The sequence below is a fragment of the Nuphar pumila genome, chromosome 2 (genome assembly GCF_984573655.1).
Source record: "Nuphar pumila chromosome 2, dmNupPumi1.hap1.1, whole genome shotgun sequence".
Lineage (NCBI taxonomy): Eukaryota > Viridiplantae > Streptophyta > Magnoliopsida > Nymphaeales > Nymphaeaceae > Nuphar > Nuphar pumila.
In genome coordinates, this window is record NC_143250.1 from 113,890,332 (window position 1) to 113,915,087 (window position 24,756).

At 39.8% G+C, this 24,756-nt stretch overlaps 1 protein-coding gene across 4 annotated transcripts in view; it reads left to right on the plus strand.

Moving 5' to 3' along the window:
• LOC149846802 (methionine aminopeptidase 1D, chloroplastic/mitochondrial-like) overlaps window positions 1–24,756 on the plus strand; it is a 159,869-nt gene that overhangs the window by 118,924 nt on the left and 16,189 nt on the right. For 3 of the 4 annotated variants that reach the window (XM_089996584.1, XM_089996585.1, XM_089996586.1), the window contains exon 9: window positions 23,334–23,381. In XM_089996584.1, the coding sequence (XP_089852710.1) occupies window positions 23,334–23,381 (48 nt within the window). Of the gene's footprint in view, window positions 1–23,333; window positions 23,382–24,756 lie in introns of those variants that run through there. The other variant, XR_016430317.1, reaches the window with a different exon arrangement.

Below are 24,756 nucleotides of genomic sequence, written 5' to 3' on the forward strand. Positions count from 1 at the left end.
ATAAGAAAACTCTGCAAGCTTCACATGTTTGTCCCAATCACCGGCCCAATCCAAAGCGCACGCTCTCAACATGTCCTCGAGCGTCTGAATCGTTCGCTCTGACTGCCCGTCTGTCTGCGGATGGAAAGCAGTACTAAACTTCAAGGTAGTGCCAAGGGCTTTCTGAAGCTGGCGCCAAAATCGAGATGTGAACCTCGGATCCCGATCTGACACTATCGAACGAGGCACTCCGTGAAGCCTAACAATCTCTTCTACGTAGAGATCGGCCAAACTCTCCAAGCTTTGACTGATCCTGATCGGAAGAAAATGAGCACTCTTTGTCAACCGATCCACAATCACCCATATGGCATCTCGTTGTCGTCGGGTCTTAGGCAGCCCTACGATGAAGTCCATTGAGATATCATCCCACTTCCATTCTGGAATCTCAAGAGGCTGCAAAAGTCCACCCGGTCTCTGGTGTTCAATCTTCACTTGTTGGCAAGACACCGAGATACGAACTCCGCGATGTCCCGTTTCATCCCATTCCACCAGTACGTCCTCTGAAGATCTTTGAACATCTTGGTGGAACCAGGGTGAACAGAATACTTCGACCTATGAGCTTCACTCATCAGCTCTTCCCGTAACGCTTTTGGAACCCACCATCGGTCCCCGAACATAATGGTTCCGCCCTCCTCCCGGCGAAACTGCGCTTCTGGCTTCTGAGCACTTTCGCACAACTTTTCAAAGTCCGGATCTTCTAATTGGAGTTCCTCAATTCGATCTATGATCTCTGGTCGGGCCTGCATCCCGGCACAAAGGATGCGTTCGGAGTCGTCAGAAAAAGGTTGCCATCGTACGAACTCCTCGACCAGATTCCAACTGCGTCCAATTAAGCTAGCTGTTGTGATTGACGCCTTTCTACTAAGCGCATCAGCCACCACATTCGCCTTACCCGAATGGTAAGCGATGGAGAAGTCGTAATCCTTTAGGAATTCCAACCACCTACGTTGCCTCAAATTCAAGTCCCTCTGGGTGAAGATATATTTGAGGCTCTTGTGGTCAGACATGACCTCAAACGTTTCTCCATAAAGGTAGTGGCGCCAAATCTTCAGCGCGTACACTACTGCCGCTAACTCCAAGTCGTGTGTGGGATAATTCTTCTCATGCACCTTTAGCTGTCGGGAAGCGTATGCTATGACATTTCCATGTTGCATAAGAACACAACCCAGTCCAGTCCCTGACGCATCACTATATACCACAAAACCACCCGCCCCGGAAGGCAATGTCAACACCAGCGCTGTGGTCAACCTCTTTTTTAACTCTTGGAAACTGTCTTCGCAGCGAGAGGACCATTCGAACTTCACTCCTTTCTGCAACAACCGAGTCATCGGAGCCGCTATACGCGAGAAATCTTGAATGAATCGACGATAATAACCCGCCAATCCCAAGAAACTCCTAATGTCTGTCACCGTCTTCGGTTGTTCCCATGACAAAACGGCTTCCACCTTTGCTGGATCAACCTCTACACCTCTCTCGGATATCACGTGACCAAGAAACATCACCCTATCGATCCAAAACTCACACTTTGAGAATTTAGCATAAAGCTGATGTTCTCTCAGTGTCTGCAGCACGAGTCGCAAATGCTCTCGGTGATCTTCCACACTCTCCGAATATATCAGAATGTCATCTATGAACACGATGACAAAAGAATCCAGCCACAACTTGAAAACCCGGTTCATCAGATCCATAAATGCCGCAGGGGCATTTGTAAGTCCAAAAGACATCACTAGAAATTCATAATGCCCATATCTGGACCTGAACGCTGTCTTAGGAATATCTTCGGTTTTAATCCTCAATTGATGATATCCTGAACGAAGATCGATTTTCGATAATACCTTGGCCCTTCTCAACTGATCAAACAAATCATCGATCCTAGGCAAAGGATATTTGTTTTTCACCGTTACTTGATTCAACATGCGGTAGTCAATACAAAGTCGCATTGAACCATCCTTCTTCTTAACAAAGATGACCGGGGCACCCCAAGGGGATACACTCGGTCTAATAAATCCTTTGTCAAGAAGCTCCTGCAACTGCTTTTTCAGTTCCCCTAACTCAGCAGGTGCCATGCGATACGGAGCGCGTGAAACTGGTGCTGTACCAGGCACTAGCTCGATCGAGAACTCAATTTCTCGATGCGGAGGCAAACCCGGCAAATCCTCGGGAAAAACATCCGGGAATTCGCGGACAACGTCAAACTGCTCTAAGGACGGCGCCTGACTGTCTTGAGCAGAAACACTGGCCAAGAATACCATGCAACCCTTCTTGTGGTACTTGGAGACCTTCAAAGCTGACACGATCTTCACCCCATCGGTTGGTCTCGTCGAATGGCACAACAATGCCGACAATTTGGGGTGCTCCAAGATTATCTTCCTGCCCCGACACTGGAGGGTCGCATTATGCTTGGACAACCAGTCCATGCCCAAGATGACATCATAGAATGTCATATCCAAAATGACCAAATCGGCCGACAACTCATGGCCTTCTATCACCACGCATACGGACGGAAAATACTTCCCGCAGGAAGAGGATGCACCCATAGGTGACATCACATCAAGAGCCCTTTCGAGGCTAGATGGAACCAAATCAAGCAACTTTGCAAACGAAGAGGAAATAAAGCTGTGTGTTGCACCCGAATCAAACATAACACGTGCAAAGTGTTCGGCAACTAAGAATATACCTTCGATCAGATCAGCCTGATCATCCTGGGAGGTCGCTGTCGCTGCGTAGACCCGTTCATTGGTCTTGCGCTGACCCTGCTGCTGTTGAGGCTTCTGTTGTTGTGGTTGTTGCGGCTGTCCACCCGGAACCGCAGGCTTGTTCGGAGAGAAGGGGGCAATGTGCCCTGGCTATTGGCACTGGTAGCATACCCCCTTAAACGATGGGCAAAAACCTAATGGATGATTCTTGCCACATCTGCGACATGCCGGTTGGGCCTTCCCCTGTTGTCTCCGCGGCTGAGGTCGGCCCTGTTGCGCGCCCTGCTGTCGCCCGTCCCAGGTCCGCTGCTTCTTCCCGTTCTGCACTCCCCCTCCTGCTGGAGTATTCTTCCTGGTCCCGCCTGAAGAACCTCCTCCGCTGCCACCCTTCTTCTGAAAACCACCTTTGGATCGTTTTCAGTCCTCGGTCAGTACGGTGGCTGACTCGATCGCCTCGGCCAGGGTAGAAGGACGATCCCCGAGCACACGAGTCCGCAACCCGTCCTTCAGTCCACGCACGAATCTAGCCGCCCTTGCCTTCTCATTCTTGAAGAGGTTTGGGCTATACTTCTCAAGACTCCGGAACTTAGTAGTGTATTCCACTAGACTCATGGTCCCCTGAGTCAGATCGAGGAACCTTTGTTGCATCTGCTCCTCGGCGTAAGGGGGAAAGTAGGCGTCCAGAAACTCCTCCCTGAACGTCTCCCAAGGAATCTCATCCCAATCAGCAAATTTCACCCTTCGCAGGGTGTCCCACCAGTTCATGGCATCACCCTTTAAGCGGTACGTGCCAAAGGGTGTCTTTCTCTCCTCAGGGACAAGTAAGACGTCAAACACCCGCTCGATCTCCTCGACCCAGCTCGCAGCAGCCTCTGGGTCTGTCTTTCCTGAAAAGGAAGGCGGGTCCAACTTCAGAAACCGCTCGAACGAAACGCCACCTGCGTTGGGAACAATATTGACCGGAGGGTCACGAGTCGCTGCCTGCACGGCCGCCTGTGCAGCCTGTGCCGCTTGGGCCGTTTGTGCAGCTTGAGCCGTCATAGTCTCTGTCAGGGTATGGATGGCCCCCATCATGAAATCTCTTTCCTCCTGCCAGTTTGTGGGAGCAGCAGTAGAAGACGAAGCGTCTCTACGGGTATAGTGTGACATCTACAATGCACCACCTTTTCCAAATTAGACCATTATCGATACTACCCCCTTAGGGTTGATCACGAACAGTATTCGTTCCCGAATCACATCAGACTTTTAAAATTCACACCAAAGAACATGAAATTATAATTACCATAATCACACAGATCTTATATACATTAAGTAAAAGTATTAAGCAACCATACCAGTGAAGAAGACTGCTCTGGAGGACGAGTCACAACTTGTTGACGCTTCAGGACAGGGCTCACATACCAATTATGAAAATTAAACACTAAAAGATGATAAAATTGCAAGTATTTGTGGTGGCTCTGATACCAAACCTGTAACGACCCCAACTCATCCCCTTTGAAAATGCGGAATTTTTTTTTTTTTCTAAAACAGTGCGGAAAACTTCCCAGAGACCCGGGGTCCTCACAGTTCCAATTCCAACTGGATAGCCACAAACCACAAAGGAACTTGCAATTAACATCCATAATTAACCATTACCTTTATTCATGAATGAAAAACTAATCTCAAAAATAAAGTGTCTGACTCAAGTAACTACTGATGACAATAAGCAAATAACAAGAACACTAAATAAAAAAAACAAAACAAAGAGTCACTCTGTCCACAAAGAAGACTGTCAGAACTCGTTGTGACTCTCGTGCCCTCGCAGTAGCTGTCGACTTCACTGATCACCTGTTCTTGCGAAAAACCAACGAAGTAGGGTGTCAGAATCGAAATCCTGAGCACAGCTACTTCTTTATGAAACAAGTGAGATAAGGAGTGAAGATGAGATATCATGTAACAATTAATGGAATTGCATACAAGACAGTTTATAGCAACTGAGAATTTATTCATGCAACAATCATAATTGCTAAGCATGCAAAGACAGTAAAGCAGCAGCATCTACTAAAATTTCAGCATTCAACAAGAATTAAACATTCAACACTTACCCTCATGTACTGAGTAAGGAAACCATTAAAGTATGCATGATCTAATGCATAACAGGAAAAATGCATGTCTTTTATGCAATGCATGAATCATTTTATTATCTTCCATTTAAGTCTTTTGTTTCCTTATGCATGCCCTATTAAATGCATACAACTTTAAGTTTCTCTTTTTAATTACCGTTGCCCGCGGATACACCAAACGGGTACAAACCCCGAGGTTAAGTTAGGTTCCCAGGGTAGCTTAGCACACAATTTATATTTTATTACTGGGTTCCAACTTAGCCCTCGACCGAATCACCTTCGGAACATTAGACCTCCACATCTAATGTCGGGGACACAAGGAACACCCCACGCCCACAAGTGTCACTTCTTTGGTACCAAAAACAACAGTTGTGTCAAACACACCACTCCCGGGTAAAGTGGCGGAATCTCCCTAAAACCGTGGCCAGGAGAAGGAACCTCAGTATCGGGTTCAGGGAACCAAAATTAAGCACACGGAGTTTTGTATCCTCACAGTCTCCCCAAGACCGGATTTCTAAGATCCCCATTCTCCAGATGGGTGATCCCAGAAGGTATATTACACTGTGCTTTATTATTTCTTTTATTTAAAATTTAATTTCTTAAGTTTTGCAACATAATATGCAAAAAGAAAGATAAAAGCTCGCATCTACCTCGCGAGAGCCATCACAGGACTTCGGCCTGTGGAAACATATAGAACAGTGCAATAAAGCTGAAATATTTATGAAGCATGATCTTTAAAATGCATTGAAATGAGTAAGGGAAAATATTCCCACAGCTCGGGTTTACCAAACCCTCGATGATTCATTTTGATCACCGGAACACTAATACAGGGATCACAAATTCAATACCATCTTTAATTTCTAAGACATATCAGAATTAAACCATGGATGAATTATCATCTCATTCTAACCATTCAAATTAAAATAAGAATGCCTAACAGCATGATAAATCTGATGCCAATTCATTTAAACAATATCAATATTTTCCAACCATTCAAATTAAAATAAGAATGCCTAACAGCATGATAAATCCGATGCCAATTCATTTAAACAACATCAATATTTTCCAATCATTCAAATTAAAGTAGGAATGCCTAACAGCATAATAAATCTGATGCTGATTCATTTAACAATATTAATATTGTCCAACCATTCAAATTAAAATAAGAATGCCTAACAGCATGATAAATCTAAATGTTTTTCCATAAAATTTCATATCGATATATGAAAACGCAAAATGGGTCAACAAGGATGGATCAGAAGCTAAGAAAATATTTATATTCATAATGGAAGATTAGGATGGATCACAAAGAGAGTTCACTTGATTCGGTTTGAAAGAGAACATACACTGTATGATTCACAGATGCATCATAGTGATATATTCATGTATAAAGAAAAATACAACTTGAGACTTGTTATCTATAAAAAAAAACCATGATTATCATATCGATACATGAAAACACAAATCAGCCCAAAAGGTCTTATAACTTAAATCCCATCCTTCTCTTAGTGACCATAACATAATCCAACAGCTTAAGCATCTTTGTTATTATATTTTTTTTTTTATATAGATGAAAACACCCAGCCCAACCCAGCCGACCCTGTCGGCTGGGTCCACCAGCGTGTGCACAGGCCCAGTTTGGGCCTGTGTGTGCTGTCAAAAAGAACAGCATACCTGCGACAAGGAACTGATTTTTTTTTTTAATTGTTTTTGTTGCAACTCTGCCCAGCCCAGCCGACCTTGATGGCTGGGCTTAACAGCATATACACAGGCCCAATATGGGCCTGTGTATGCTGTCAACAAGAACAGCATTAAAAGAAATGTTATTTACGCACATTACCTGTAAAAATGTCATGTATATTTTTTTTTTTTTTTTTTTTGAAAAGGAGAACACCCAGCCCAGCCGACAGGGTCGGCTGGGTTCAAAAGCATACACACACTTGCCCCAGCCCAGCCGACCTTGTTGGCTGGGCTTAGCAGCATATACACAGGCCCAGTGTGGGCCTGTGTATGCTGCCAGCAATCAACAACATACTTATCTTGCAACTGAAAGTTTCTTTTTTTTTTCTTTCTTCTATACAACAAAAGCACAGAAGGTGCAAGGGAGCAACAGTGGAACTGTTCTCCAAGATTTCCCATCGACTGCTGCATGGAATCAAACCTCCACCGATGCCCCATTTGAAATCAAAAAGAGGTACCCGTACCTTTTTCACGGTGGTTTTCCGGTGGCTGGAGGCTACTGTCGTGAAGAAGGGAGGGTGGATGCTGCTTGCCGCGACCTTCAATGGCAGCCGGTAGCCCACGCTGCCTGACGATGGTGGTTTGCCCTCCGGCGTGCGCACACCGAGCGAGAGAGAGAGAGAGAGAGATGGGGAAGAGAGAGCCCGAGTGAAGAGGGCATAACCCCCTCTTCACCCCCCCCCCTTTTATCAACCCCAGGCCCCCTCCTTCCTCGCCGAGATGGGAGGGGGTCGGTTACGCCTTGCGTAACACCCCCTTCCCCCCCCTTTCCTAACCTGCTAGGGTTTATCGGGCAACCCTTATCGGGTTGCCCTTCCTATTTTAAAAAGCTATTAGTTGGGGTGGGGCTCGGGTCCGAACCCGGGACCCGCAACCCATTCCCAAAACGAAATGGGTCCACAAGTAGATCCAAATGGATCCACTGTGGATCCTCGAATTAAATTAAAAATTCTAAATTAGAAAAATTTTCATTTATTTTTTTTTATTACCCTTTAAATCAAGATTTCAATTAATCAATACTAATTACTCCCCCTTTATGGGTCCTGGATCCGTAGCGTGGATCTAGGCCCAACTTGAAAAATTTGAGATATTTTCAAATAAGAAATCTCGGGTTTTACAAATGCCATGTCCTCGGTGAGGTTCAAAGCATTCATATCCTTTCCTATCATCTACATCCAAGTCTTCCTAGGCCTACCTCGACCTCTTTTAACTAATATATTTTCCCATTTCTCCGTCCTTCTAACTGGAGCATCATTAGGCCTTCGCCGAATATGTCCAAACCACCGTAAACGATTCTCTCTCATCTTATTTTCAATGGGTGCAACACCTACCTTCTTACGTATCTCCTCGTTCCGAATCTTATCTTTTATTGTATTTCCATACATCCATCTAAGCATACGCATCTCAGCTACACTCATTTTTTGAATATGATGTCTCTTGGCAGCCCACCATTCCGTACCATATAGTAAAGCGGTTCTAATAGTCGTCCTATAAAACTTTTCCTTCAACCGCAATGGCATTCTACGATTGCACAACACTCCAGTTGCACTTTTTCATTTTATCCACCCAACCTTTTGTTAGAAAGTGACTTGGAATACATTGGGTTCAATAATGAACCCATACTTATGCACGTGGAGTGCAAATATACCCATTAAAGGGAAACAACATAAGCACATAATGTGCTAACACATAAAACCCATAAAAAGGGAAAAATATGACATAAAGTCATAAATTGCATATCATTGAAGAATAATGGAGAAGGGGTAAAAACCCCATTACAATGGAGCATAAGCTCCCTCAAGAATTCCAAATACAAAGGGGAAATCCCCTATTTATAAGCATGAAAAGGGACCACCTTGGGGGCTCCCAAAGGGGACGTTGGAAACGTCACTTTTGGGAGGCCCCCAATGTGGTACGAAAACCAAAAATATAAAAAACAAAAAATAAAAATAAAACAAAAATTACAATGCATATTCCAATTGGAATATGCGTAAAATGCTAATTTACAAGAATACCCTTGAGGGTATTTTAGGAAGATAAAATATATATATTTATATATATAAATAGAGATATGTATACATATATATATATATATATATGTATACGTATCTTTATATATATATATATATATATATATATATATATATATAAATATATATATATGTACATTTAAGGATCAACATATTTTAACACCCCCCCTCAATCTTTGCGGGGAAACGAAAAGATTGAACAAAGGGCAAGACTCCAAGAGGCTCCGGCAAGGATGCAATGGAACTTGAAAAGGCCTTCCTCCTATTGTCTTCAAATTTCCCGAACTATCTAAGGTACTTCTCTTTGTCCTATCTCCAAGATCCTGTGAAATAACAACAAAGAAACAAGTAAAACAAATCTTTGTACTTTTATTCAAATGGAACATTTCTAACTAGCACAGGTTAGAAGAGATGCAAATTATGCAAAAATGACACCAAAGTTTCAAAATCATATATCATGTTTAAAACAAAATGAGCGAAAGCAAATTATGCAGAAATAAATTGCAAGAATGCATAATGCATTCATAAGGTCCAACGTTGGACAAATATAACCCCATAATGGGGAATAACAAAATGGTCCACTAAGGGACACCACAATAAGCCTACGAAGAGGCATGAATTGAATGAGGGCCCAAAAAGGCCATAAAGAGCATATGCATATACGTATCATGAAATGAATTAATACTCAAAGAACTCATTAATGAACATGCTTCAAACATGTAATGAAGTGCCAAACAAGAGAAACAAAGTCTCCAAGCATACTTTAGGCAAAATAAACCCAAGAGTTCACAAGGTTTTAAAATCATTTATGAAAGACATACTTAATACACATTTTGCATATAAGGGTGGCAAAAACCATAAGCACTTAATATATAGATTAAATGCTAAGAAATCAACTTGATATGAATATCAAAAATATGATTTGCTTGAAAAACACAAGTCATGAATGAAATTTTGCCAATTTCAACAATAGTTTATCCATTACAAACATCTTCCTCATTAGTCCTCCAAAACCCATAAATCAAGTGTATAAGCTACTAGATCAAGAATATAAAGCCATTAAAGGCCAAGGACACACACAAAGGTGTGTAAAAGAACCTTTTGTCTACATATAATAATACTTGAAATAAGTGCATCTACGACAAGAACAAGAGAATACATGCCAACATGGACTAAAAAGTATCTCTTGTCTACGTAAAAAATACACTTAAAACCAAGTATGTTCAGCTACTAGAACAAGAGTAATAAGCCAACCATGGGCTAAAACATAATACATCTCTTGTCTACATATGATAGCACTTGAAATGAATGAAATAAGTCAACCATGGGCATACATCTTAAGCGATTAGAACAAGGACGCAAACGCCAACATAGGCTAAAAATCACACACCATGGTGTGAATCAACGTGCCTTGTCTACATATAAAAACACTCAAGACAAGTGTGTTCAGCTACTAGATCAAGAGAGCAAAAGCCAACAAAGGGCTAAAAACACACGAAGGTATAATAAAATTCTTGTCTACATATGATGACACTTAGATAATGGGCATAAAAGGAAAAGACTTTTGAGGCAATAAACTTGTAATGAAAATAAACTTCGAATAAAACAATACTCCTTTTAAAATGAATTCTCATAACAATAACATGCATGTAAAAAATATCTTCAACAAGATACTATAATCGATAAAATAAAATTCTTGAGAACAAATGTGTGAACATACACACACCAAGAACACTTAGAATACTTGTGCAAAATCACAAGAACACATGTGCACAACGAGCACAACATACGGAATCACAAATGTGCAAATGCACTCATAAGATTCATAAACAAATAAAAGGTTGGTCTATAATCCCAAAACATCTTGATTTTAAATGTACCTTAAAACATTTAAGGTTTCAAATACCATATGTCCATCACATTTACTTAGAAGCATCCATAATATCAATGGCACAAGAACAAACTAGTGACACACTCATATATCAAATCATTCTAGAGTCCCAAGGTGCCCATAACTCACCTCAACCACCATCTATAATATGGTAAGTGGACAATCTAAAAAGACATAACAACGAGTGTCACACTCATAATTAGAGATCATATACCAAATCATTCTAGAGTCCCAAGGTGCCCATAACTCACCTCAACCACGGCAATTTGGACAATCTAAAATGATATAACACGAGGTGCCCATAACTCACCTCAACAAACATCTCTAATAAAACAATAATAAGGCCAAAACAATTATGCATTAAATAACATGTGATGGACAAACATAAATGCCACAAAAGGGCAATAAACACATAAGGAATCATTTTCCAAATAAAAGTTTTTTACAAAGAGGACCGATTAACAAATTGAATCAAAGGTCCAATATAATCCATCAACACAATTTTACATAACCATGAATTATGCTTAATCTTCAAAAGAAGTCTTGTACACCAAAAAAGGCTTACTATGCAACATAACATGAAATATTAAGCAACATCATGTGTATGAACCGATTTGGAACAAACAAGCATTAACTATGAAAGACATAAGGTGCAATTAAACGGTGAAGTTGGTGAAGTTCAAAAATAACAAACTTAGGCCAATATAGGCATTCATAAAGATGGTGAATTTCGAAAAACTTATGAAATCTACTATTTCAACTTAAAAATGATAAACAATCATGAAATCTTCATAAAAGAGTATATACTCACAAGAAGATTATAAGGACCGAAAGGCTTCTTAAGGAGAGTTTGAACAAACAAACATATACAACTCCCAAAGAAGGAGAAAACTCCATTAAAGTGGAAGAAATCCCAACAAAATAGATTCATTAACAAAACCTTATGATAAATAAGATTGTACTATGGCTTAAATAAAAAGTAAACATTTATTGAGGAAAAATTTAACACTCTTAAGTTTTATCGAAAAACATGACTTAATAGATTATTACCTACTCCTAATGAAATAAGTACACAATAAACATTAGTGAAGACCATAACTTTTGTAATGAAATATGTGGAAAAGCAAAAGAGTGCATTAAGCACTTACAACATTCACTAATGAACAAACAAAAGGGCAAACACCAAAACCCACAAGAGACAATCACAACATAAAAATATAAATGTCTCTTATTGAAAAGAGAGAGAACTCTCTAAATGTTGAAAACATCCTTAAGAGTGTAAAGATAGAAAGAAAATCACCATATTCCATAAGACCATTTTAAAACTTAATTCAACCGGTATTAAAAAAAAACTTTCTTAATTAAATGTTGCTCATATAAAACGGACACATAATATGGAATTTTTCATATATGCCAAACATTTTTCAAAAAACTATATTTCACAAGCATTTTAATCTTAACATACCTTTTTTTAAAGACTAAACATTCATATAAAGGTATTTTCATAAACAAGGTTAGGTTTAAAATGTAAATTCAAAGTTCCAACGGTCATAAATTTTTACCGACCCATTAAAGCAAGTTTTGAGCAATCATATATCTAATTTTTCGCCAAACAAGTTATCATTTAAAGTTTTTCAAAGAAAAACATACAAAAACGATTCAATGGAGTAGCAAGAAACTCAAAAAAGACATAATGACAAAAATCACACATAAAGAAAAGAACATATTCCATTCTTCATACAATACTCAAAGAAATAGAATGCATACCGAATAACTATAAGAAAGACAATAGAGAGAAATGAATACTTCACCATTTTTCTTTAACAAATTCTTGAATACCACGCTTCCCGATGCACCAAAGAGCAACTCGATCTCAACCTTGCTCTGATACCATGTTAGAAAGTGACTTGGAATACATTGGGTTCAATAATGAACCCATACTTATGCATGTGGAGTGCAAATATACCCATTAAAGGGAAACAACATAAGCACATAATGTGCTAACACATAAAACCCATAAAAAGGGAAAAATATGACATAAAGTCATAAGTTGCATATCATTGAAGAATAATGGAGAAGGGGTAAAAACCCCATTACAATGGAGCATAAGCTCCCTCAAGAATTCCAAATACAAAGGGGAAATCCCCTATTTATAAGCATGAAAAGGGACCACCTTGGGGGCTCCCAAAGGGGACGTTGGAGAGCCCCCAACGGTCACATTTGTGACCGTTGGGGGCTCCCAACGTCACTTTTGGGAGGCCCCCAATGTGGTACGAAAACCAAAAATATAAAAAACAAAAAATAAAAATAAAACAAAAATTACAATGCATATTCCAATTGGAATATGCGTAAAATGCTAATTTACAAGAATACCCTTGAGGGTATTTTAGGAAGATAAAATATATATATTTATATATATAAATAGAGATATGTATACATATATATATATATATATATATATATATATATATGTATACGTATCTTTATATATATATAAATATATATATGTACATTTAAGGATCAACATATTTTAACACCTTTATCCTATGATTTACATCTCCATCAATTTCTCCATACTTTTGAATGATAGATCCCAAATATTTGAAACAGTTATCCACCGGTATTTCTCCATGCTTTTTGGATTGTCCCATAGTGGACTTGTGCCTATACACTTTGTGTTTGTGTTCTTTATAAGCCCTTAGTGGCTTTGTGTGTGTGTTTGTGCCTCTTATTTAAGGTGTGTGAAGACTTCTTAATTTCATTACAATAATGTGAAGAGTAAAGAGAGAAGGAGATGCAACAATGGGTCGTTCCTCTTGACTGCTATGAGGAGACGCCATAGGGAACTTTATATTAATATGTATATTGAGGGTACAAAAATGCACTTACAACATATGAAATCTCAATGATACAAACCCAATGTGGGCTGTTCACTTGAACCAGAGGTGGCGAGTTAGGGAACTCGTGAGAGAGGAGAAAGTAAGAAGGGGCGTGAGAGAGGGGAAGATGTGAGAGAGTGAGAGACGTGAGAGAGGGAGAGATGTGAGAAAAGTCCAAGAGCCTTCTCCTTCCAAGGAAGGAGACTGATTCCTACTGGGAAAATAGGCCAAGAAAGGAAGTGAAAAACAACCTCTCAAAAGATTTACTTTTCAGATAAAAAATGGAATAACAAATTTAAAGAACTTAAATAGAAAAGAAAGCACAATTTGAGGGGATCCAAGCTGGACGTCCCTATCCAGGAGAGATTCCCTCTCCTTTTCCTTCCCATTTTGCCCATTAATTGGCATCATGTAATACCCGTAAAAAAAAAATACGATGGGTAGTTTTATTCATATTGGACCCGGGATCCGTTACCCGGATCTAAAAAGGGAATATATCTATATATGAGTGTTAAAAATATATATAATAACAATATTTAATAAATAAATAAATAAAATTATTTTTTTAGAGAATAATATTAGTATAAAAATGAATTACTTGGGGTTGGATCCATGGTTGGACCCAAATGGATCCAACCTGTTAGATCCATAAGTCGTTACGGATCCACATTCATCGTGGATCTAGGGGAGAGCTAATCCGGATCCACACAATGGTGGATCCGGCATAGCGGGTCACGGGGTTCGGACCCGGACCCGACACCATTTTAAATGGGGGCCGATTACAAGAATCGTGCCTAGGGCACGATTCTTGCAAGAGAGCCAAAGAAGGGGGAGGTTACAGAGGGTAACCAACCCCACCCTTCTCGGAGAGAAGGGGGTGGAGTTCAGCTCGTTAAAGGGGGCTGGAGGGGGGTCTCTCCTCCTCGTCTATGTCGCTCATCTCTCTCTTTCCCTCCGCCTCTCGTCTTTCTCTCTATTCATCGCGCGACAACAGGTCCACGGCGCCGACGACCTCCCCAACCACGTCAATCGCCTCCTATGCTCCTCTAATCGTCGGAACAGGTAGGGTTTCTGTATGCTTTTCTTGTAGGTCTATCGTGGCTCGTGTGGGGTATGGGATGTCGGAACCCCAAATCAGTTAATCCGCAGGGAGGGGGTGTCTGTGCCGGAAATCTCAGGTTACTGGGCTGGGAATTTTCGATGAACCCCTAATCCTGAAACCCCAAATCGTTGATTTGGGGGTTTCGGTATATGTTTGTAATAAGGGGGTTTCTTGACTCTACGATTTCGTTTGCTCGAAAATCCTAAATCATTCAATTTGGGAAACTCGACAGCTACGACACCCTAGTGTAGATTTTGGGTTTTCCCTGTTAATGCTTATTCTCTGTTAAGAAAGTGAGTTGTGGGATGTCCGGTTGCCGTGAAACCCTAGTGGGTCGGTTGCTGGAAAACCCCAAAATATTTTGTCTTGGGGATCTTGGCTGTCAAGAATGGGTGGATCTATTACATGTTTAGATTTGAATCAATACTTTATGGTTCTGTTTTATCAGACCTGAATGGACGTTACCTTTTCTTTACTTTCCTCTCAAGTTTCCTTTGTTTCTAAAGATTTCCTTTATATTGTTATTTCTTTTGCGTTAGATAAACCACGAAATATACACGGATAATGAATGAAGATTTGGGCTTCATTCTCGTACTTATTTTATTGAGCGAACCTATTATGTTATAAGATGGCCTCCTAACATTTTGTTATTCCTCATTTAATTAAGTAGCAGTTCCTGGTTCTCATTGATTATTTTGTTGGAAATTCCTGTTTCTGCATTATTCGGTTAGGAGTAGGTCGTCGGCTTACAGCCCCATATGAGAATTTGCAGTAACTATTGACCTTTGAGGACAACCTAATGCCAAATACACTGATGTATACATACATAGTCAGTTCACCTGTGATTGGTTGCACTACCTTTTAACCTCAAAACAAGATTAGGGATTTTAGTTAATTATATACTTAACCATGGGAATACCTTGCTCGATCTTTGTAAATGCTTTATTAGAAAGCCTTTGTATCCCTTCGATGACTGCTTTGAAATCATGAAACTATCAACATTCATGAAGTTTCTAAGTTCAGCTGAGAGTCATAAAAGTCCAAAATCATTTTATTCTTTACCCATTAAAAAGGTTTAAGGCTTCTATCAATGCGAATGACTGATTCTTCAAGGAGCCATTGTTTTTGCTTGACATTTAACTTTGTGTTCTTAAAGCAAATCAAAGATAGAGAACTGTTAGTATCACGTCAACTGTTGAATGACCAATGGCTGATAAAGAGCCTGGTAGCCACAAGGGTGTAGGAAGCAGAGTATCATTGATTTCAAATGTTCAAAGTTGGAACCTTGCTAAGTGGTGTTTTTCCAAGTGGTAATGAGACTTGAATGGACACATGGTTATTAGGGTAGTGACTATCATTTTGGACTTACTGCTGAAAATCATGATTTATAGCTTTTTGAGAATATATGTCTTGTTTGGAAATCAAAATGCCTTTTAAAATCGTCAACTGATGTATGAACGATCATATATGCACTTAATCAGAACTGTGTGCCAGCATGGTCTGTCTGGCTGAGACAGAAAAACGAAATTTGTTTTATGTGGAGAAACTTTGGGTTTTGGCACGGGTCAGTGTCTAGGCATGTACATGACATACATAAGTTAACTCAATGTTAACAAATTTATGTTGATAACTCTCTGTTATTATATACATAAATTTGAGTTTGTGAATATTTAATGGCACGTGTTAGCATGCTTTATAGTTTGTAACATGTGAGATATTTGATTTTTGTTAATAAGTTATTGCAAAGTTTGTTTGGTATAGGTGCATACATGATATGAATGTGTGCAACCCTGAAATTCAATTCCTAGGTTCGGGTTATGTTCATGTGTGTGGATGTTAACATATGTTATGAATGAAAAGTTTCATGTGCCTACATTTATAGGAGATGTTTAATTATCGTGCTTTTATGAATTGGTTTCAAGTGCATGTGCATACATGGAATCGATGTGTGTTTGGCATGTACATTCATGCATAAATGTTCTCATGTACTTATGAATTATGGATGAATGCATGTGTGTTAAGTGATTACATGAAAGCACTTGCACATGGATGGTGAACGCATGCATATGATTGTGGTAACTCATGCACATTGTTAAATTGGTTTGAATGGATGTGCATTTGGAGGCATGTCGACCTCATTGCATAAATTGCAAGTTATGATTTTTGTATACGATGCATCGATGGTCTAAATGAATCATGACAGGCCTAGAGAGCCTCGAGCTTGGGTTTGTTCTTTCTGTAATTGTTGAATTGCATCGCAATAATCATATTTATACTATGGTTTTAATTGTGTTGTTCTATTGTTGCCACGGGTGGTAGACCGTGAAGAGCTGCGCATGTTGAATTTGTGAGCTTATGGTTGCATGTTGATTTGCAAGTCTATGTTATTAACTTTGCATGTTGATTTGCAAATGTGATTGTATTGCACTGTTCGATGTGTTTCCACGGGCTGGAGTCTCGTGATGGTTCTCGCAGGGGTAGATGTGAGCTTTTGCCTTGTTTTTGCATGCTGAATTGTAAAAGTCAATAATTGGCTTTTAATAAAAAGATAATGAAAAAAAAAAGAACAGTGGAATATATGTTCTAGGATCCTCTATCTGGAGAATGGAGATCTTAGAGGTACGGTCTTGGAGAGACTGTGAGGATACAAAAACTTCGTGTGTTGCAATTTTGTCCCTTGAACCCGATATTCAGGTTCCTTCTCCTGGCCACGGTTTTAGAGAGAGTTCACCACTTTACTTGAGGGTGGTGTGTTGGTCACAGCTGTGATCGTTTTTTGTACCAAGGAAGTGGCACTTGTGGGCGTGGGGTGTCCCTTGTGTCCCCGGCATTAAATGTGGAAGTTTAATATTTTGAAGGTGATTCGGTCGAGGGCTAAGTTGGAACCCAGTAATAAAATACAAATTGTGTGTTAAGCTACCCTGGGAACCTACTTAACCTCGGGGATTATACTTGTTTGGTGTATCCGCGGGTAACGGTAATTAAAAAGAGGAACTTAAATTATATGCATTTAATAGGGCTGGCATATGGAAAGGGAAACTTTAAGGAAAGATAATAAAGCGTGCATGCATTGCACATAAATGATACATATTCGTGATACCTGTTCCTTTAATTGTTATATGTTTGATAGATACATGTTTAACTTCTAATACATGTTAAATGCCCTGTTCTACTTGATTTGTAATTCATGGTATTGATTGGTGTTCTTTTATGCCTAATGGATGTACCATGTGGTATGAATGCTTACTTGAATTATGAATTGTCATAATTGTCTTCCTTTGAATAATTGTGTGGATTCGTAATTGTGGTTGTGGGATATATAAATATTGCTATTGATGTTACCTGCGAGTTAGCTTTTGATAAATTGTTGATTGTCATAGTATAGACTTTTGCTTGTTTTTGGTATATACTGAACATCATACTTGACACCCATATCACATACTGGATTCATGATGTATCACATTAAAAGTTACAGATTTTCTACTTAGACAGTTGTAGTCTAATTCCTATAATTTTTCATGTGAAGAATTGGAGTTAAGAGCGGCTATGGGATGAGGCTTCGATCGGGATTTTGGATTTACTGTTTCAAGGATAGTGTAAGGACTCTGATCTTAATTTTCATTGATATTAAATGAAAAGAATGTTTTGGTCTTGCTCCACCTGTAATGTTCTGGAATGCTTAACCCTATGATATGACTGGTTTCCGCTGTTTAAAAAAAAATCTTCAGAAATTTGGGTTAAGATTTCAGGGCGTTACACATCATCTCCTTTTTCTTTCCATTTTGCCCCTGGGAACTCGATAAGCCAGGAAGTGTGCCTTTTCTGCCCTTGCATAACCTTTGAATTGCCTCTGTTGTCCTTATATCCTAACCCCAATTCCCGCCTACACCCATATAGATCAGCATACCCATTTATCTAACTGGGATATCCAGATCCAATTGCCTATTTTATTCAGGTCGGGATGCTATCACTCAACAATAACCCACATAAGACAATTGACCAAAGTGCCCTTGATAATACACTCATCATACAAACATAAGATATCCTTAACAGGAACCCGAAGCCCTTCTTAACACTCCAATAAGTCATTAATTACTTTCAACCCTCGTAGTGTGTCTTGTGACACCCATTGGGTAAGGATTCCTTTGCACAGACCAAACTGGATGAGGCCAGTTATGCTTTGCATTTCATTAATCTGAAAATCTTCTAATAGGTACCTTCTGATGTAGTTCAGACTGGGGAACTAGTCAGAACTGAGCAAAGCAAAGTGTGCTTAAAGACCCGGTGTAACGCCCCAAAAATCCAGGACTTGTAACTTTTAGAATGGTTTAGAAAGCTTTGAAATCATACGACTATCAGAGTTTAAATAGTACTTCAGCGGAAAAATGATATTTTTAAAACCAGAAGTCAATGGACCTTGAGCGCATTACAGCGTAAACTTTCCTTTGCCGAATTCCGCACAACTATTGAAATCAAATGGTTTTAATATGCAATTTCAATGATGGAGAATTTGTTTGTTGAAATCAAGAAGTTTACTAAAACAGTTTTAGTAACTCAAGGTTTAATAAAAAGAGAAATTTTGAAATATATTTTATACCAAATTTATCAACATGTCCTCAGGAGCGAAACGTCAGGGAAAGAACTCTATATTGATCTCATCACGCCATCGTGTCATCGCAGATTGTATTACCTATCCATCACCTGCCCATAAAATGGGTCAGTTTCACTAAAAACTGGTAGGTGCACATACTGGACAATATTGAACATAATTAAGCAAAATAATTTAATATGTCAAGTAGATTCCACCAGATTCACGGAGCAACTATCATGAGCACAATGCTAAAATTATTACAAGCATTTTACTAGCACAAGTAGGCTAACTATTACAAGCAAAGAACTGCATAAGAAATTTAACTAGCAAAGTACAATGCTTCATCAACCACACACACAATTCCATAAGTATTGAACCTGTTGTACACAATAACTTTCATACGCGCATAACTTAACAAATTGTGTGATCGGATTTAAATTATGTTTCGATATTAACTGGCCAAGTGGGTACGCACAAGGCACGACTCTAGAAACAGCCTAGACTGATCCAGGGGTTTATTATGCTATGTATTTTAAGATAACCTGGATAGCTGACTGAGTCCGCACCTAAGGGGACGGTCAGTGACCAAGAGAGAAATCCCCAAAGCAGCATAAACAATGGATGCATCCCGAACATGGAGAGCTACCACCTAGGATAATTATGGTAGTCCCCTTCCCCTAACTCTGATGACTGGGGAAGCCGAGTCTTTTGCTCGTAACTGCCATTAATGGCTTGTCCATCGAAGTTTTTGTACCTTCCCGTCTTCTCTCTTGACAGGAGTCAACGGTTCGAATGAGTACATCAGGGGTAGTTAACTGAAGACCCATTCTACATACTCTGGTCTTTCGACCCAACTCGAGTATCTTGCCGATGAAGGCGGAAATCATCACTTATTTAGGTGATCTCAGCATTTTGTTATTTGCACTCATCAAGGTTGCCACAACCTACTCATCCAATCATCGCAACGTAAGAAGACGTACTTGTCAAAAAGTACGAACGTACTTGTCAAAAGTACGACTACGATAAAAGGGATATAGTTTCACCAAAGAAACCCCAATAGATATTATCTGCATAAGAAGTAACACAACACAATTTGACAAGATAAGTCTTGAATTCATTTCAACAATATTTTGCATATTTCATGATACAAGGTCGTCTCGGATCTCTCGTCCGATCAACAAAGTACTTAACATGTCGTGCATGTCTAAAAGTACGCAACACTAAAAAAGGGAGGTGTGTAGGCTTCTCAAAAGGAACACACAACTTCATAACGATCCAAAGAATATAGGAGTGCTCATTTGGCACGATTCATCCTTAAAAGCCATAATACAAGCCATAATACCACATTGAGTCATTCACACAAGGCACAACACTATCAATCTTGCATCCAAAATTTATCTTAGTATCGACATGCGACACTAGATTGATAAATGAAGAATGGGTCCTTCAACAGAACCCCACTCATTCATAGGCTCATGCCCCTGATCGGGGTTATTCGAATTGGGTCGCAACTCGAATCGGGGTTATAAAATATTTCTCCCAAGTGTGTTGACCTGGGAGGGCCCAAATGTGACTTCGCAATCCGACAGGACTTAAAACTTAACTTTGCAAAAGTTGTGCATTTTGAAGAGCACTGGGTTTGCAGAAGGAAATCCTCTTTAAAAGAACTATAGCGCACAAGCGCAACTTCTAGTGTTTGAAAACAACTGAAATCAGGTTAGTCACAAGACTACATTTATGTAAGTACATATTTATCATAAGTGTGAGCATATGCAGATTATAATATGACAACAAGCAACTCTCGACTTGCAATGCCGCACATCGAGCGAAAAGCACATAAGTAACACACGAGATACCAAAACCATACCTTGACCACTTGGATAGGCAAACACATAAGGTCATAAGTAATACACGAGACACGAAGTCGTACCTCACTCAAAGGAAACGTGCAGGCAAAAATGGATGCAAGCAAACAAGGGCATATGTATTTTAAGAAATACGAAACCACACCTCAACTCATAAGCAACTATGCAAAAATAATGATCGAAGAATGAAATTGTACATCGACCCATAGGAACGTACATGCAAGTATATATGCAAGCAATTAAGGGCATAAGTATTGCAAAAAGTACGAAACCACCTTCAACCACATAAGCAAATACGCAAATTAATACTCAAAGAGTAAAATCATACCTCGACTCATAAATATGCTGACAAGAAAATATGCAATGCAGAAGCAATATAAATCTAAGCATATCTAGCATGGGCATCTTAATTATTTCAACTTAAATAGGTTCATTTATTGCCCTTTGTGCGACTTTACCCTATCTCAGAATGTTGTGTAGCCGCGTGCGCCTACGTGTGAGGATAATACGAGGGTCGGGCCGCGGAGCACGAACAGGACCTATTGCGTAAGCTGCAAAGGTACGTTATTAGTATGCATATAAATGAATAGGGAAAACGGCAACAAAGGACTGGGGTCTCGGCTTCTCTGCAAAACAAGGCAGGGATCAACGGTCTCTGCTGACCTGAAACGGAATGGGGTAGGGTCCAATGACCCATGCCGCCAAAGGAAACAGGTGCAGGGGCCGATGGCCCCTGCCGAAAAAAAAATGAGCAGAGAGAGGGGAGCACAGGGGCCAAAGGCCCCCTGCGGCTTTCAAAGAGGAGGCAGGGGGCAATGGCCCCTGTCGTTCATGGAGAAAAAGGGCAGGGGCCATCGGCCCCTGGTGGTCTTTAAAAGAGGAGGAGGGCAGGGGCCAAAGGCCCCTGTCGGTCTTGGAAAAAAAATGGCAGGGGCCAACGGCCCCTGCTGGGTTTTAAAAGAAGAGGGGCAGGGGCCGATGGCCCCTGCCGGAAGGTAAGCAGAGAGAGAGACGCAGGGGCCTTTGGCCCCTGCCTGCGGCTGTCGGGAGAGGAGAAGGTAGAAGAAGAGGTGGGAGAGGCGGAGGGAAGAGAGAGAAGACTGAGGAGATAGAGGGCGTACCTGGAAGGGGGGCGCCGTCGTCGATGTCGGCTCTCTTGCGAGGTCGTTGGTGGCGGCGATTGGAGAGAGGCAGCAGCATCGGGAGGAGAGGAGGAGGAGGTGTCGGCGGTGCAGTCGTGCGCAGGGCACGGGGAGGGCTCGAGAGAGAGGTGTGGTCGGGGTTTGCGAGAAGGGTCGTCGGCGCAAGGAGAGCGAGGAGGAGGAGAAGAGAAGGGAGGTCCTTCCCTTCCTGCCATGCTCTTAAAGAGCTCGGGGGAGGCGACAATCGAGAAAACCCTCAAGGGGTTTCCTTATCCTGCCGAGGAGGGTGGAGCAGCACGAGTGGGGTGCGGCGCACAGGGGAGGGTTTTGCCCTCACCCTGCGTCGGGTTTTTTTAAAACCCCAACGAGAACGGGCCTGGGTCGGGTCCCGACCCGACCCGGGTCCGATAAATTTTTTTTTTTACGTGGGTTTTACACCTGGAGCCTAAAATCCTCTGCTTTTTGACCTGCTCATCCTCGGGCAGATTCTTGAAACCCCTCTGGTAAGAAAATCAGGTATGCCTTTTGAATCCAAACACATTAACTTCTGAAAACGAGATTCATTTTGTATTCATTGATTATCATTGTACCACAGTATTCTTTCAATAAAAATGGCATGGAAACTTGTACCACAGTTTTCTGTCAATAAAAATGGCATGGAAACTTGTGAGACTTCCAAAGTTCAAAACGTAATTAAAATGTTTCAGATTTTCTGAAGCAAAAGTTTTCAGCGAAGCAACCTGGTAAATAAACCAATGTGTTCTCTAGATCCCATCTTTTGGCATGTTGCCTATGAGTTTATGATACATTTCTGTTTCATGCTGTTCCAAAGTTATTTAGTTTTGTATAATTCTTTTTTGGTATTATGTTCGGTATAATATATTTTTGGAAAAGGAGAAATGGCAATTCTGGCATTTTTCTGCAAAGGTGTCAATGCCAATGAGCAATCTTAATGAGAATTTCTCAATTCACGTTTAGTATATCTCGCTGGATTATTTATGAATCATATAAACCACTACTTATTTTGATTTCTTTATGTCATGTTTTCCATATTGCAAACCATGTTGTAAACTTGCATTATTAATATTCACTTTCAGGAAAAGAAAAACTTCATTACAAATATCATTGCATATTTTAAAGTTTGTCTCTGCCCTTCATATTATTTCATCATCTCCTTTTCAGAAACATGTCCTCTATGTTGTTTTTAATCATACTGTGAATATCTCTTTATTTGTTTCACTTGCAATTTTTTGTAGGAAACAATGACAGAGGGCGCATGCTTTTAGGTCAAACCTTCACAATTGGTACTTCTCCATCATATCTCTATGCTGTCTGAATTTCTCTATCAATCATTCCATTGGAAGCTAAAGGGATGTCATAGTTTGTCAGCACCAATGCTCTTTGGCTATTGACAGTAATTATTCGATTTGTTTTCTTTGTGTTGGTGTTCATGTGTGCCTTCTACGCATGTTATGCAACCATGTGCATGGGTCTATTATATTTATCAAGGTTGTAAGTATTGTACCATAACCTCTATCAGTTGGGCTCAAAGTAAGATATGTATCATATCATAAAAAATCATAAATTTTACTAAAAAATCTTTAAAAATCTAAGAAAAACAAAAAAAAATCATATAATACAAGAACACAATTTATTTATGTAATAAGATTAACTAAACATAGATATGTTCGTAAACATTAAACAACCATGCATTTAGTTGTGCAGCCATGCATCTAATCACCACAAATACAATCGGTTAAGACAAAATAATGATACATTCGAAAGCTAAAAAGTTTTCATAACTCATTACAAAAGTTAAAGTTGCTTTTTTTAGTTACAGAATGCCATGTTAAGGGGAAAGATATACATGCTAAAGTTTAGAAACATATAACAAAAGTAATCTTCAGTGTCAAACTGACTTTTGAATGTCATACTTGCACGAGTACGTAATCTTTAGGGAAAGACATACTTTTTTAATTTGCTTAATGATTTCTTTCGTTTATTGCATCGTTCAGTGGCTTGAGATGATGATGGGCCATCTTTATTTTCTGAATCAAGGACCACCTCTGGCAATTTCTCTCCGACAAATGCAGCACGTACTCGTGCCTTTCTTTTAGCATATTTTATAAGACTAGTAAGAAGCTCAACATGAATATCAGTAGGAATGCGATGTGTACATAATTTCTGTTAAATTATGTATCAAACATTGTAATCTCATATATATTTTATATATATAAAAGGTGATACATATACATATATGATATATATGTATATGTATCTACCTAATTATATATATAATATATATTTCTTTATTATTAGCCGTAGGGGTAGTTTAGTCATTTCTCAAATCTTGCCCATATTCATTTTACGAATATGCTTGTATTTTTGCTTTTTATTTTTTCCTTTTCTTCTTTTTTATTTTTCTTTTCTTTTGACTAAAGTCAAATGTTCCTTGGGGGGGCCACTCTCATAGATGTTGGGCCCCTTCCAACGGTCACAATTGTGACCGTTGGAGGGGCTCCAACGTCTATGAGTTGGCCCCCTCCAAGGTCCTCATTTTGTATAAATAAGGGCATTCCCCCCTTTGTATTCTTATGGCTTTGGGTCAAAGCCCAAGTGATTAATAAAGTTTTCCTATTTTTTATGCTTTTGAGCATTTGTGAGATTTAGTGGATTGTG